Raw genomic sequence first — 12,845 nt, 5'->3', positions numbered from 1 at the left:
TAGCGCGTACCTCCCGGTCTGACTCTGCCCTTCCTTTGATAAGCACCTCACTGTCTATAGCTGTGTAGAGCCTGGTGTGGGCGGGGTTAGCTTCCTCAGCTCTGCTGCATTGCTAAATCTAAAAACTCTAATTGTGTCAGAACACTGCAACCAGTAAACTAAGTGATACATCCTTGGATTCAGGGTCTCTTTGCCTATATCATGCTGCTATCAGAAGAGGTAGCAAAAACATGCTGACCGATTCCCTTTAAGAGGACAGGTAGAGTCATTTACGTGCTCGATCCACTACAAAGTCGTATGCCCATACCTCCATACACTAAAAATGAAATGATTGGAAATTATGGTTTAAAAAGTAATTGTATATACTTCACAAAGAGCACAGGTAAGGTTACCGACAGTGAAAGCCTGTATTCATGCACACTTCCTCATTTTAAGACAAACATTTTTATTTGCCTGCTTGATTAAAAAAAGAGAAGCCTGAAACGTTTGTTTACTTTAACATAAACTTTCTATCTTTTCCTGAGAAATCTGCTTGCTTGGGATAAAGAAGATCACCCACAACTAATAAGTTCACTGACAAGCAAAGGCAATTTTAAGAATACTTAAACTTAATCCTATTAGTACAGAAAGCAGCTTAAACAACCAGAGTGTGTGTAGAGATAATATGGCTAGCTTGACATGTAATAAAAATGGGTACAAAGCGGTGCTCTACAGTGGGATGCTACTGTGCTCACAAAAAAAGTTGATTATTTGCAACCATATCCTTCATAGTTATTCCTTAGGTCTTACGAATCTAGTCCAGGTATTTTATGTGTCCCTTAGTTTGAGGTATTCCCTGTTTTATTATCTGTAAGTTTTTTACATTTATAAACAATATATTTTTTAAGATTGTTATAGTTCTCTTCAGTTCTTTGTGATCATACTCTTATCACAGTATTTGGTGTTTTAAAAAAAATGTTTTCAAAAGGTCAAAAAAGACCTCTGGGCTTCTGTAAGAATTTGTACTTTTCTTTTTATGCATTTTTTAACTGTAACTGGTAACTAGAAACAGCAAAAACAGAGGTTGTATGCAAAAAAGCTGCGCACTCACAAGTATATATATAATTTCCTTATGGGTTGTAAGCTTGCAAGCACGGCCCCTAGTCCTCCTGTAACTGTTGAACTGTGTGTTACTTTGTGAAGTCTCTATTGTCTGTACATGTCCCCGCTTAAATGTAAAGTGCTGTGGAATATGTTAGCGCTACAGATTTTTTTTTTTAATTATTATTTTTATATAAACAGTGCAAAATATTTTATTAATAAATCATAGATCCACATACAGCAATGTTACATTAAAACACCTGAAATGCACCACTGTGCATATGTATTTATTATGCTAACATATTCCACAGAGCTTAGAGAGAGCCTGGGGGTCCCCAAATGATATTAAGGTGCAGACATAATGTTAGTCTGCAGGTTAATAGCATTACAATGCTGCTTTCCTGTACCAAGAGAAAATTAGCTTTATTCCTCTCGGGAGCCACCAGCTTTCAGACATAGAGGCGTGGCCACAGCGGTGAGTCACCGCACAGTACATAGTGAACACGCTGCTGCACTTTGATTGACAGCTCATTCTGCACAGTCATTGTCACAATTCTGCCTATAGGTGTATCTGGAAGCAGTGATTGACAGTTTAGCCATCCAATCTAAGACAGGAGCGTGCTGAGCTGTCAGTATGTTGAGTGACAGTTCAACCATCCAATCAGGGCCGGGACGTGCTGGGCTCCCTCCATGTGTCTGCTATTTGAGTGATTACTTGGCTATTTAGCTGGCTCTCTTCCTCCAATTAGTGCCAGGTGTAGCTTTGCTCAAATAGTGTGTGCTTGCTCTGTTCTCTGTGTTCCTGTTTTGGATCTTTGCTGCCCGACCTTGGACCTTGGCTTGACTGTTCTTTTGCCTTACCCCTTTGTCTTGATCTGCTACCTTCCCGGAATTCTGACCTCGAATTGTTTTCTGACAACGCCTTTGCTTTATCCCTTTATTTATGATGATCCTTCTTGGTATCTGATCCTGAACCTCTTAACTATACAGCCTCATAGCTTGTCCGTGAGTAGTGACCAGCTCCACAGTTGTGCTGCAGAGCAATATGTCAGTCAGTGATGGAGCATAGTAACAGCTGCCGCTTACTGTGAACTGAGCGGTGACTGAAGCCGCACAGGTTGCGCCTCTATGACTGAAAACCGACAGCTCCCGGGAGGAATAAAGTCCTTTTTCTCCCGGTAGCCGCCCTTTCAGGAAGGCAGCCGTACAGCATTGTAACACTATTAACCTGCAGATTATCCCCATATTTGCAGCCTAATAACATTTGGGGACATGACAGGTTCCCTGTAACAGACATTGTTATCATTCACTGTCTCTATTGGGGCTCATGATCTAAATTCCCTATGACTAAGTCTTTGGAGTGTGGGAGAAAACCGGAGGAAAACCACGCAAAAATGAGGAGAGCATACAAACTTCATGCAGATATTGTCCTTTGTGGAATTTGAACCCAGGACACCAGCTACAGTGTATACCATGATAAGAAGCCCTAACCTAGCCGACCTTCACTGGGTAGAGCAAGATACTAAAAAGTGCAATATATATTCAAATATCACCAAAGAGCTAGTAAATAATAACCATATTAACATAGGTACTTACGGACACTGCAAAATAATCGGCAAAACATACCGACGATAACATCAGTGCTGAAAAATAATGTAGCAAAATGAATACCCAATGGTAGAAAAATATAGTTAAATAGAGTAGAAAAAGGGATATGTCCACAGGTGTGGCGTACTCAGAGGCGAATCTATAGGATGCCCCAGTAATGCCAGGCTGTAGAGACTTCAATCATTAAGGAGGAATAGAATGTATACCATTTGATTACATTGGTCACTTTTAGTCTTCTTAAAATTTGCTAGAATGTGATGTCAAAGTATCGTAGGGGGGAATCAGGAAATTTAACTATTACTTTCAACTTTGCACATTTTTAGGAAACATTTTGAAAAAAAACCTGTGGTCCTCAGTAAGTACCAAGAAATGGTTAATATATATCGTGTGAAGATCAATTCACAGAATGTTTCTTATTATGTATTTCATCATTTTTCTTAGCTGACATGAAAACAATGCAGAAATACTGATACATGTGGGTTTTTCCTAGTGCAGGGCCTGAGGCGTAGTGACTCCAAAAATAAGTAACCTATAACTAGACCCTTAATGTGTTTTTTTGTTGTTTTTTTTTACCTGGAATGTTCCTTTAAATGAGTAAAGGTAATTATACAAAATAATTTTGTCTATTCTAGTTTTTATAAGACCAACGAGGGAAGAGAATGTTTATGTGGAATCTTCAAATCCATCAAAGGGTGAGTATATTTGTGAATGAGAATGATTTACAGCTCATAATCTATAGATATATATAACACATGATTTATAGGCTTGGGCTGAGTAATCTATGGACGTACAGAAGCAGAAGCAGAACTTAAAATTATAACTAGTTCCTTAAATTAATAACAGAGCAGCACGTTAGATAATATTAAGTGAAATATGGTTTCTTCATTACATGGGTCTTGTATTGGAAAATTTAAAGGGAATGTGTCATCAGAAATGACCATTGTTTAAATCAGTTTTTGTGTTAAAATAATTTTTTCGGGCAATTCTTTTTCATATTACAATCTTTATAAAAAATAAAAATGAAAATCTTGCAATTTTCACACTGGCCACTGAAGATGTTTTAGATGAACTTTCTGTTGTTTCAGGAAACAACACATGCGCATTAGCCGTAAAGGGGTGGTCCAAACCTAACATTTATTTTAATCCTAAATGTCTGTCTATTTAATGTAACAATCTTATCTATTTTCTAATCTATTTTGATTAAAAATTCCCTATTATTCCCTCAATATGCTATTGTCTTATTTTTTAACTACTTCCTGTTTGAAGATACTTTGTTTGTGCACCCCCACTGCATGCTGGAATACTCAAAAGAGAAGACCTCAGGAGGCAGAGGCTGTGGTAAGTATAGTGTGATCCAATTCTCTCGGATGTGAAAATTGGAGCATACAGTGAGGAGAAGATGGAGAACAAAATTCCTCCATCTTCTACATTGTTTCAGTGCGTAGAAATCAGACTGCACTCACATGTCATCCGAGTGCAGTCCAATGATTTCCACGCACTTATTGACTTGCATGGCCGAGCACGATCCGAATAGCAGATCAAACTTGGGCATGCAGCGATTTTTTTCCTCAGACAGGCTGTGTCAGAGGAAAAAAATCAGACATGTGCACGGCCCCATTAATTAACATTAGTCCGGGAGAGATCCGATGTTTAATCAGATCGCACTTGTACAGATAGTACGGCCATCTGCACAAGCCTTTAGTGATGTCTGTCTGTGCTACTGAGCATGCATCAGTTGTCAATTCCGACATATGCACAGTAGGATCTTGTCACTGTGCAATATTCTTTTTAATGCACATTCACAATGCGCTCATCTCTGATGAGAAGTGACTGAAGTGACAAGTTGGCAAGAGAGTGCACTGTCAGTGCTCATTTTAGAGAGAACACGGCGAGCTGAGACAAGCAACGACCCCACAAGGTCATTTATTGGGGCGGGGCTGGTCTCTGCTCGCCGGGTAATCTTCTTACAATCTGCACTGACAGTGCACTTTCTTGCCTGCTCGTCACTTGTTATCAGAGTCGGGGAAGGAGCGCACTGTCACTGTGCATTAAAAAGAATATTAAAAAAAAAAAAAATTGTTTCAGACCACCCCTTTAATGAATGGTCTCTGAGGCTATCTGTTGTATTTAAGCGTCTAATGAGAGTGTGAAAAGGTCATTGTGAAGGGAGGGTGAGCTGTGAAATTACCTATTGAGATTGGTGGATCCTGTTTTATCAGCTTTGTATATAAATGTTGCCTGTCAATATAGTCTTGCAAACTCCTGTAAACTCTTCCTGAAAAGACAGGAAGTAAAAGTCAAAGAGAGCCCAACTGGGCAGTGGATTTTTATTTTTTTTCTAAACATTGTGATTATATATATATATATATATATATATATATATATATATATATATATATATATACACAGTTAGGTCCATATATATTTGAACACAGACAACATTCTTCTAATTTTGGTTCTAGACATTACCACAATGAATTTTAAACAAAACAATTCAGATGCAGTTGAAGTTCAGACTTTCAGCTTTCATTTGAGGGTATTCACATTAAAATTGGATGAAGGGTTTAGGAGTTTCAGCTCCTTAACATGTGCCACCCTGTTTTTAAAGGGACCAAAAGTAATTGGACAATTGACTCCAAGGCTATTTCATGGACAGGTGTGGGCAATCCCTTCGTTATGTCATTCTCAATTAAGCAGATAAAAGGCCTGGAGTTGATTTGAGGTGTGGTGCTTGCATTTGGACGGTTTTGCTGTGAAGTAAACATGCGGTCAAAGGAGCTCTCCATGCAGGTGAAACAAGCCATCCTTAAGCTGCAAAAACAGGAAAAACCCATCCGAGAAATTGCTACAATATTAGGAGTGGCAAAATCTACAGTTTGGTACATCCTGAGAAAGAAAGAAAGCACTGGTGAACTCATCAATGCAAAAAGACCTGGGCACCCACGGAAGACAACAGAGGTGGATGATCGCAGAATAATCTCCATGGTGAAGAGAAACCCCTTCACAACAGCCAACCAAGTGAACAACACTCTCCAGGAGGTAGGCGTATCAATATCCAAATCTACCATAAAGAGAAGACTGCATGAAAGTAAATACAGAGGGTTCACTGCACGGTGCAAGCCACTCATAAGCATCAAGAATAAAATGGCTAGACTGGACTTTGCTAAAAAAACATCTAAAAAAGCCAGCACAGTTCTGGAAGAGTTATGGCGCGGGCATGCATGGCTGCCAGTGGCACTGGGTCACTAGTGTTTATTGATGATGTGACACAGGAAAGAAGCAGCTGAATGAATTCTGATGTATTCAGAGCCATACTGTGTGCTCAGGTCCAGCCAAATGCAGCCAAACTGATTGGTTGTCATTTCATACAACAGATGGACAATGACCCAAAACATAAAGCCAAAGCAACCCAGGAGTTTATTAAAGCAAAGAAGTGGAATATTCTTGAATGGCCAAGTCAGTCACCTGATCTCAACCCAATTGAGCATGCATTTCACTTGTTAAAGACTAAACTTCAGACAGAAAGGCCCACAAACAAACAGCAACTGAAAACCACCGCAGTGAAGGCCTGGCAGAGCATCAAAAAGGAGAAAACTCAGCATCTGGTGATGTCAATGAGTTCAAGACTTCAGGCAGTCATTGCCAACAAAGGGTTTTCAACCAAGTACTAGAGATGAACATTTTATTTACAATTATTTAATCTGTCCAATTACTTATGGTCTCTTTAAAAACAGGGTGGCACATGTTAAGGAGCTGAAACTCCTAAACCCTCCATCCAATTTTAATGTGGATACCCTCAAATGAAAGCTGAAAGTCTGAACTTCAACTGCATCTAATGATGGCCACTCGTTTTTCTTTACTTAGCTGCTTTTTTCTTGCCATAATTCAAATTCTAACAGTCTATTCAGTAGGACTATCAGCTGTGTATCCACCAGACTTCTGCACAACACAACTGATGGTCCCAACCCCATTTATAAGGCAAGAAATCCCACTTATTAAACCTGACAGGGCACACCTGTGAAGTGAAAACCATTTCCGGTGACTACCTCTTGAAGCTCATCAAGAGAATGCCAAGAGTGTGCAAAGCAGTCATCAAAACAAAAGGTGGCTGCTTTGAAGAACCTAGAATATAAGACATATTTTCAGTTGTTTCACACTTTTTTGTTAAGTGTATAATTCCACATGTGCTAATTCATAGTTTTGATGCCTTCAGTGTGAATGTACAATTTTCATAGTCATGAGAAGACAGAAAAATCTTTAAATGAGGTGTATCCAAACTTTTGGTTTGTACTGTATATATATACATACTGTATATATACACGGCTCAAAAAAATAAAGGGAACACTCAAATAACGCATCCTAGATCTGAATGAATGAAATATTCTCATTGAATACTTTGTTCTGTATAAAGTTGAATGTGCTGACAACAAAATAACACAAAAATCATCAATGGAAATCAAATTTATTAACCAATGGAGGACTGGATTTGGAGTCACCCCCAAAATTAAAGTGGAAAAACACACCACAGGCTGATCCAACTTTGATGTAATGTCCTTAAAACAAGTCAAAATGAGGCTCAATATTGTGTGTGGCCTCCACGTGCCTTTATGACCTCCCTACAATGCCTTGGCATGCTCCTGATGAGGTTGCTTATGGTCTCCTGTGGGATCTCCTCCCAGACCTGGACTAAAGCATCCGCCAACTCCTGGATAGTCTGTGGTGCAACGTGACGTTGGTGGATGCAGCGAGACATGATTCAGGTCTGGGGAACGGGCGGGCCAGTCCATAGCTTCAATGACTTCATCTTGCAGGAACTGCTGACACACTCCAGCCACATGAGGTCTGGCATTTTCCTGCATTAGGAGGAATCCATGGCCAACCGCACCAGCATATGGTCTCACAAGGGGTCTGAGGATCTCATCTCGGTACGTAATGGCAGTCAGGCTACTTCTGACGAGCACATGGAGGGCTGTGCGGTCCTCCGAAGAAATGCCACCCCACACCATTACTAACCCACTGCCAAACCGGTCATACTGAAGGATGTTGCAGGCAGCAGATCGCTCTCCACGGCATCTCAAGACTCTGTCACATCTGTCACATGTGCTCAGTGTGAACCTGCTTTCATCTGTGAAGAGCACTGGGCGCTAGTGGAAACTTTGCCAATCATTTGCCAATGGATTGCCAATCAGTTGCCATTGGCAACCATTTGCCAATGGTGTTCTGTGGCAAATGCCAAGCGTCCTGCACGGTGTTGGGCTGTGAGCACAACCCCCATCTGTGGTCGTCGGGCCCTCATACCACCCTCATGGAGTCGGTTTCTAACTGTTTGTGCAGATACATGCACATTTGTGGCCTGCTGGAGGTCATTTTGCAGGGCTCTGGCAGTGCTCCTCCTGTTCCTCCTTGCACAAAGGCAGAGGTAGCGGTCCTGCTGCTGGGTTGTTTCCCTCCTACGGCCCCATCCACGTCTCCTGGTGTACTGGCCTGTCTTCTGGTAGCGCCTCCAGCCTCTGGACACTACTCTTACAGACACAGCAAACTTTCTTGCCACAGCTCGCATTGATGTGCCTTCCTGGATGAGCTGCACTACCTGAGCAACTTCTGTGGGTTGTAGACTCCATCTCATGCTACCACGAGTGTGAAAGCACAACCAACATTCAAAAGTGACCAAAACATCAGCCAGAAAGCATTGGTACTGAGATGTGGTCCCCCCCCTGCAGAACCACTTCTATATTGAGGGTGTCTTGATAATTGCCAATAATTTCCATCTATTGTCTATTCCATTTGCACAACAGCATGTGAAATTGATTGTCAATCAGTGTTGCTTCCTAAGTGGACAGTTTGATTTCACAGAAGTTTGATTTACTTGGAGTTATATTCTGTTGTTTAAGTGTTCCCTTTATTTTTTTGAGCAGTGTATATATATATATATATATATATATATATACATACATATATATATATATATATATATATATATATATATATATACACATACATATATATATATATATGTATTGCCACATTTTATTAAATATATGCAGCTCAAATCCTGATTTAAACAATAAGTAATTTTCTGACAACACATTCCCTTTTACCCAGCAGTTCTCGCCATTTTTAAATGACATTTGGCCTCTTTCATATCAACTGGTCTGACAAAAGGTTCTAGTGACGTCCAAAGCAACCTATTAGATTATAAGTTTTCTTTCCAGGCACAAATGGAAATGAATGATGTATTATTCCTACAGGCAACACTGCCACCTCTTGGTAGCATCAGCCCATTGTAAAATCTGCTCAATAAGTTGATGCAGAGGATGCATTATGGCCTCCGTCTATAAAGAGGGTACAGGGTGTGGATTGGTTACCATAGTGGTCAGGGATCTAAAATAAGTTCCCCAGGTCTGCCATAAAGTATATGCCTATTAGATAATGTCAGTCATCATCAGTGTCATGAAGTAAATACAGATTCACGTCCTTAATTGGCCTTTCCTCAGAAACAACCTTTATACAGCTAAAAACAAACTATTGATATTGGAAGTGATGGAAAAACAAAAGACAACTCTGTCCTAAAGCCTCAAAATAGACTGAATTCTTAAAGCACCACTCCGCAGTCTTTTTTTTATTTACTGCCGGAGTGGTATCACTAGTGTAAGTTCCCTGCCCCTCTAAATATACTTACCCGCTGCCGTTTTTGCTCTTCCCGGCGCCGCTCCCACTCCTTTCACCTTGTGACCGCAGCTTCTGACTGATCGGAGGTCACAAGTTGTCAATGTTAGTCTATGAGATCCTCGTTCTGGCTCTCAAAGACCTTATATTGAAACGTGACTTCTGGCTTGCCCAGCAAACACTGGAGAGATCCAGCAGATCACAACCTGCAGAAGACGACTGGAGCGGCACAGGGAATAGAAGAAAACAGCAACCAAGTATTTCACTACACACAGTGAACATACATTAATGATACCACTCCAGGGGGGTAAAATTAAAAAAACGTACCGAAGTGGTGCTTTGCGGGGTTTAAATAAATGTTGAATTTGTACACGGATATTGATGTGTGAATATATTTTGCTTTTCACTGCTCTTTTGGTATCTGTAACTGGATTCCTAATTTTGCAGTATTTATTTTTGTTCTGCAACTGACCTAACCTGATAAAAGACAGTTCACTGCAGTTCGTCTAACTTTTATTTGCTAGAAAAAAAACATGAATGACTAGTTCTCGTGTGAAAACACCATCAAGACCAACTTGGGTTAAGTTCCCACAATGAGTATATGAGATTGCAAGTAAAAAAACACACTAAAAATGCAATGAAAAAAATACAGCTAATGTGATACCTGTGTACAAGAATAAAAGCTGCTTTTTCTTTGATAGCAGATGTAGATCAAACTTCTCTCCCACTGGGCTATATTTCTTAAACCATAAGATAATATCATCTTCATAACAGTTCTATAATGTGTTTCCTATTTCAAGAAGCAAGTGGCAATCTGACAAGAGACCGACCGCAGTCAAGTGTATACGACCCGTTTGTTGGAATGAAAACCCCAGGACAGCGAGAACTAATCACATTACAGAATCGTGTCAAACTGGGAATGATCAGTGTGGATGACGCTGTACTTGAGTTTAAAGAGTGGCAGATGAATCAAAAGAGAAGATCGGATTCCTTCAAATTCCAGCAGGCAAGTAGCAGGCGTTAATACATAGAGGGAAGCTAAATCAAGTACCTGGGACAGGTAATATACCACCTATTTTGGATGAGAAAAATATGGATGAAATGTAAATGTACAGCCAAAATAAAGCTCTACTTTTGGACGCACTCCAATATACAATTTAATAGCAATTTCAACCTTTTGCAATATAGAGTTATGGGACATACTAAGTATTAAGGGAAAATCTATGGTTTTACGCATTATGTTCTACATACTGAGACCTAATATAGAAAAAGTTGGTCCTTAGAAGATGTTAAAATTAGGTAAATACAACCTCGTGTTACACATTATACCATGTTATTATTTATTTAGTATATTTTTGGCCTAGTATATATTTAGTATATACTAGGTGTTATGCACACGCCCGGACTGACTGGCGTGTGCGGGAGAAGTGGTTCCACTGGACCATGAACCGGAGAGTGCCTGGAGGGGCTTGACTAAGTATCTGGCCGATCCGACCAAGATGGCACGACGGCATACGACGCCAGTGCACCAGGGAGAAACCGGGCAGAGGGACCAGGTGCTACTCCAGGTCAAACTCCAGACACGGGGGTTGACCCACACAGGGATTACTGGAACAGGCAGGTTAGGCTGGCACAGACTGGTGGATATAAGCGAACACGGCAGGTATGCAGACGGGTGGATACAGGCGAATATGCAGGCAGGGAGGTACTGGCCGAAAGGACGGGCTGGAGCACAGAGAGGACAAGACCCAGTACAGACTGGGTCACAGAAACAGAACCGCAGATGCGGTAGCCAAACACAGCAGAGAGGGAATGCCCGAAGCGGTGGGCAAGAGCAGAACAGGACGGGACTGCCGGAGCAGCGAGCACAAGCAGAGCAGGACAGGACTGCCGGAGCAGCGAGCAGATGCAGAGCAGGACGGGGCTGCCGGAGCAGCGAGCAGAAGCAGAGCAGGACGGGGCTGCCGGAGCGGCAAGCAAGGCAAGAGCAGAGTGGAAACCGCAAGAGCGGTAAACAAGGCAGGAGCAGAGCGGAAACCGCAGAGCGGCTAAGAAGGCCGCAGCAGAGCGGAAACCGCAGAGCGGCAAACAAGACAGGAGCAGAGCGGAAACCGCAGAGCGGTAAACAAGGCAGGAGCAGAGCGGAAACCACAGAGCGGCTAAGAAGGCCGCAGCAGAGCGGAAACCGCAGAGCGGCAAACTAGGCCGGAGCAGAGCGGAAACCGCAGAGCGGTAAACAAGGCAGGAGCAGAGCGGAAACCGCAGAGCGGTAAACAAGGCAGGAGCAGAGCGGAAACCGCAGAGCGGTAAACAAGGCAGGAGCAGAGCGGAAACCGCAGAGCGGTAAACAAGGCAGGAGCAGAGCGGAAACCGCAGGAGCGGCAAGCTAAGCAGGAGCAGAGCGGAAACCGCAGAGCGGCTAAGAAGGCAGGAGCAGAGCGGAAACCGCAGAGCGGCAAACAAGGCAGGAGCAGAGCGGAAACCGCAGAGCGGCAAACAAGGCAGGAGCAGAGCGGAAACCGCAGAGCGGCAAACAAGGCAGGAGCAGAGCGGAAACCGCAGAGCGGCAGACAAGGCAGGGGGATAGGACTCTGTTCACAAAGAACAGACGGAGAAGGAAAGGCAGAACCAGAAGCACACACAGTACTTACAAAGAAGTAGCGAGCGTACACTAAATTCACAACAGAGGTACAGAGACGACGAGAAGGAATTTAGGAGCAAGTTCAGACTCTGCAGAAAGACGCAGAAAACAGACAAAGAGGGAAAAGGGAGAAAAGGCAAAAGTAGAAACGAGGCACAGACAACTAGGAACCGAGGAACGGGAACAAATACAGCAAGGCTGGGACACAAACAGGACTCTGTTCAGACGGGAACAGATACCGCAAGGCACAGACAACTGGAAACAGAGAAACGGGAACAAATACAGCAAGGCTGGGACACAAACAGGACTCTGTTCAGACGGGAACAGATACCGCAAGGCACAGACAGGCAGATCTAGGAATACAGCCCCTAGAAGGCGAAAGAACAGGCTAGAAGCGTGTTCACAAGAACAGACCACAGTTCAGACACAGAACTGGAGAACAGGCAGGAAAACAGGATAGGACCTGGCACGTCAGAGACAAAAAGCCGACTGACAGGACACAATGCTCAGGCGCCATCTTGAGGAAGAAGGTGGTATAAATACCCAAAGATGGACAGCAATAGGCTGAAGGTGCAACAGAGGCGTGTCCGCAGCAGGCACAAGAAACAGGAAGTTCAGCAGGCGTCGCCCTATGCAGCCAAAACAGACAAACAGACAGCAAGGAGGGAAGCCAGAGAGACATTCTGGACTGGAGATCAAGTGCGCGCTCTTGCACAGTGGGAGATGGACCACCATGCAAGGACGCCGCCAGGTATGTTACACTAGGCCCAAAATGCAGAAGCTGTGAGTTAAAAAATAAGTACACCCTTACTGCTTTCATAGGAATTAAGATGATAAGTGTCACAGTGTG

At 42.5% G+C, this 12,845-nt stretch overlaps 1 protein-coding gene across 3 annotated transcripts in view; it reads left to right on the top strand.

Moving 5' to 3' along the window:
* Positions 1–12,845, top strand: part of PIK3AP1 (phosphoinositide-3-kinase adaptor protein 1) — a 153,385-nt gene that overhangs the window by 94,788 nt on the left and 45,752 nt on the right. For 2 of the 3 annotated variants that reach the window (XM_073685715.1, XM_073685713.1), the window contains exons 11-12: positions 3,321–3,380; positions 10,155–10,360. In XM_073685715.1, the coding sequence (XP_073541816.1) occupies positions 3,321–3,380; positions 10,155–10,360 (266 nt within the window). The remainder of the gene's footprint in view (positions 1–3,320; positions 3,381–10,154; positions 10,361–12,845) is intronic. The other variant, XM_073685714.1, reaches the window with a different exon arrangement.

Source organism: Phyllobates terribilis, unplaced genomic scaffold (genome assembly GCF_046119375.1).
Source record: "Phyllobates terribilis strain yellow unplaced genomic scaffold, ASM4611937v1 Scaffold_5__5_contigs__length_657084704, whole genome shotgun sequence".
NCBI lineage: Eukaryota > Metazoa > Chordata > Amphibia > Anura > Dendrobatidae > Phyllobates > Phyllobates terribilis.
Note: the sequence above shows the minus strand (reverse complement) of the source record. Positions and strands in the feature narration are given on the sequence as shown.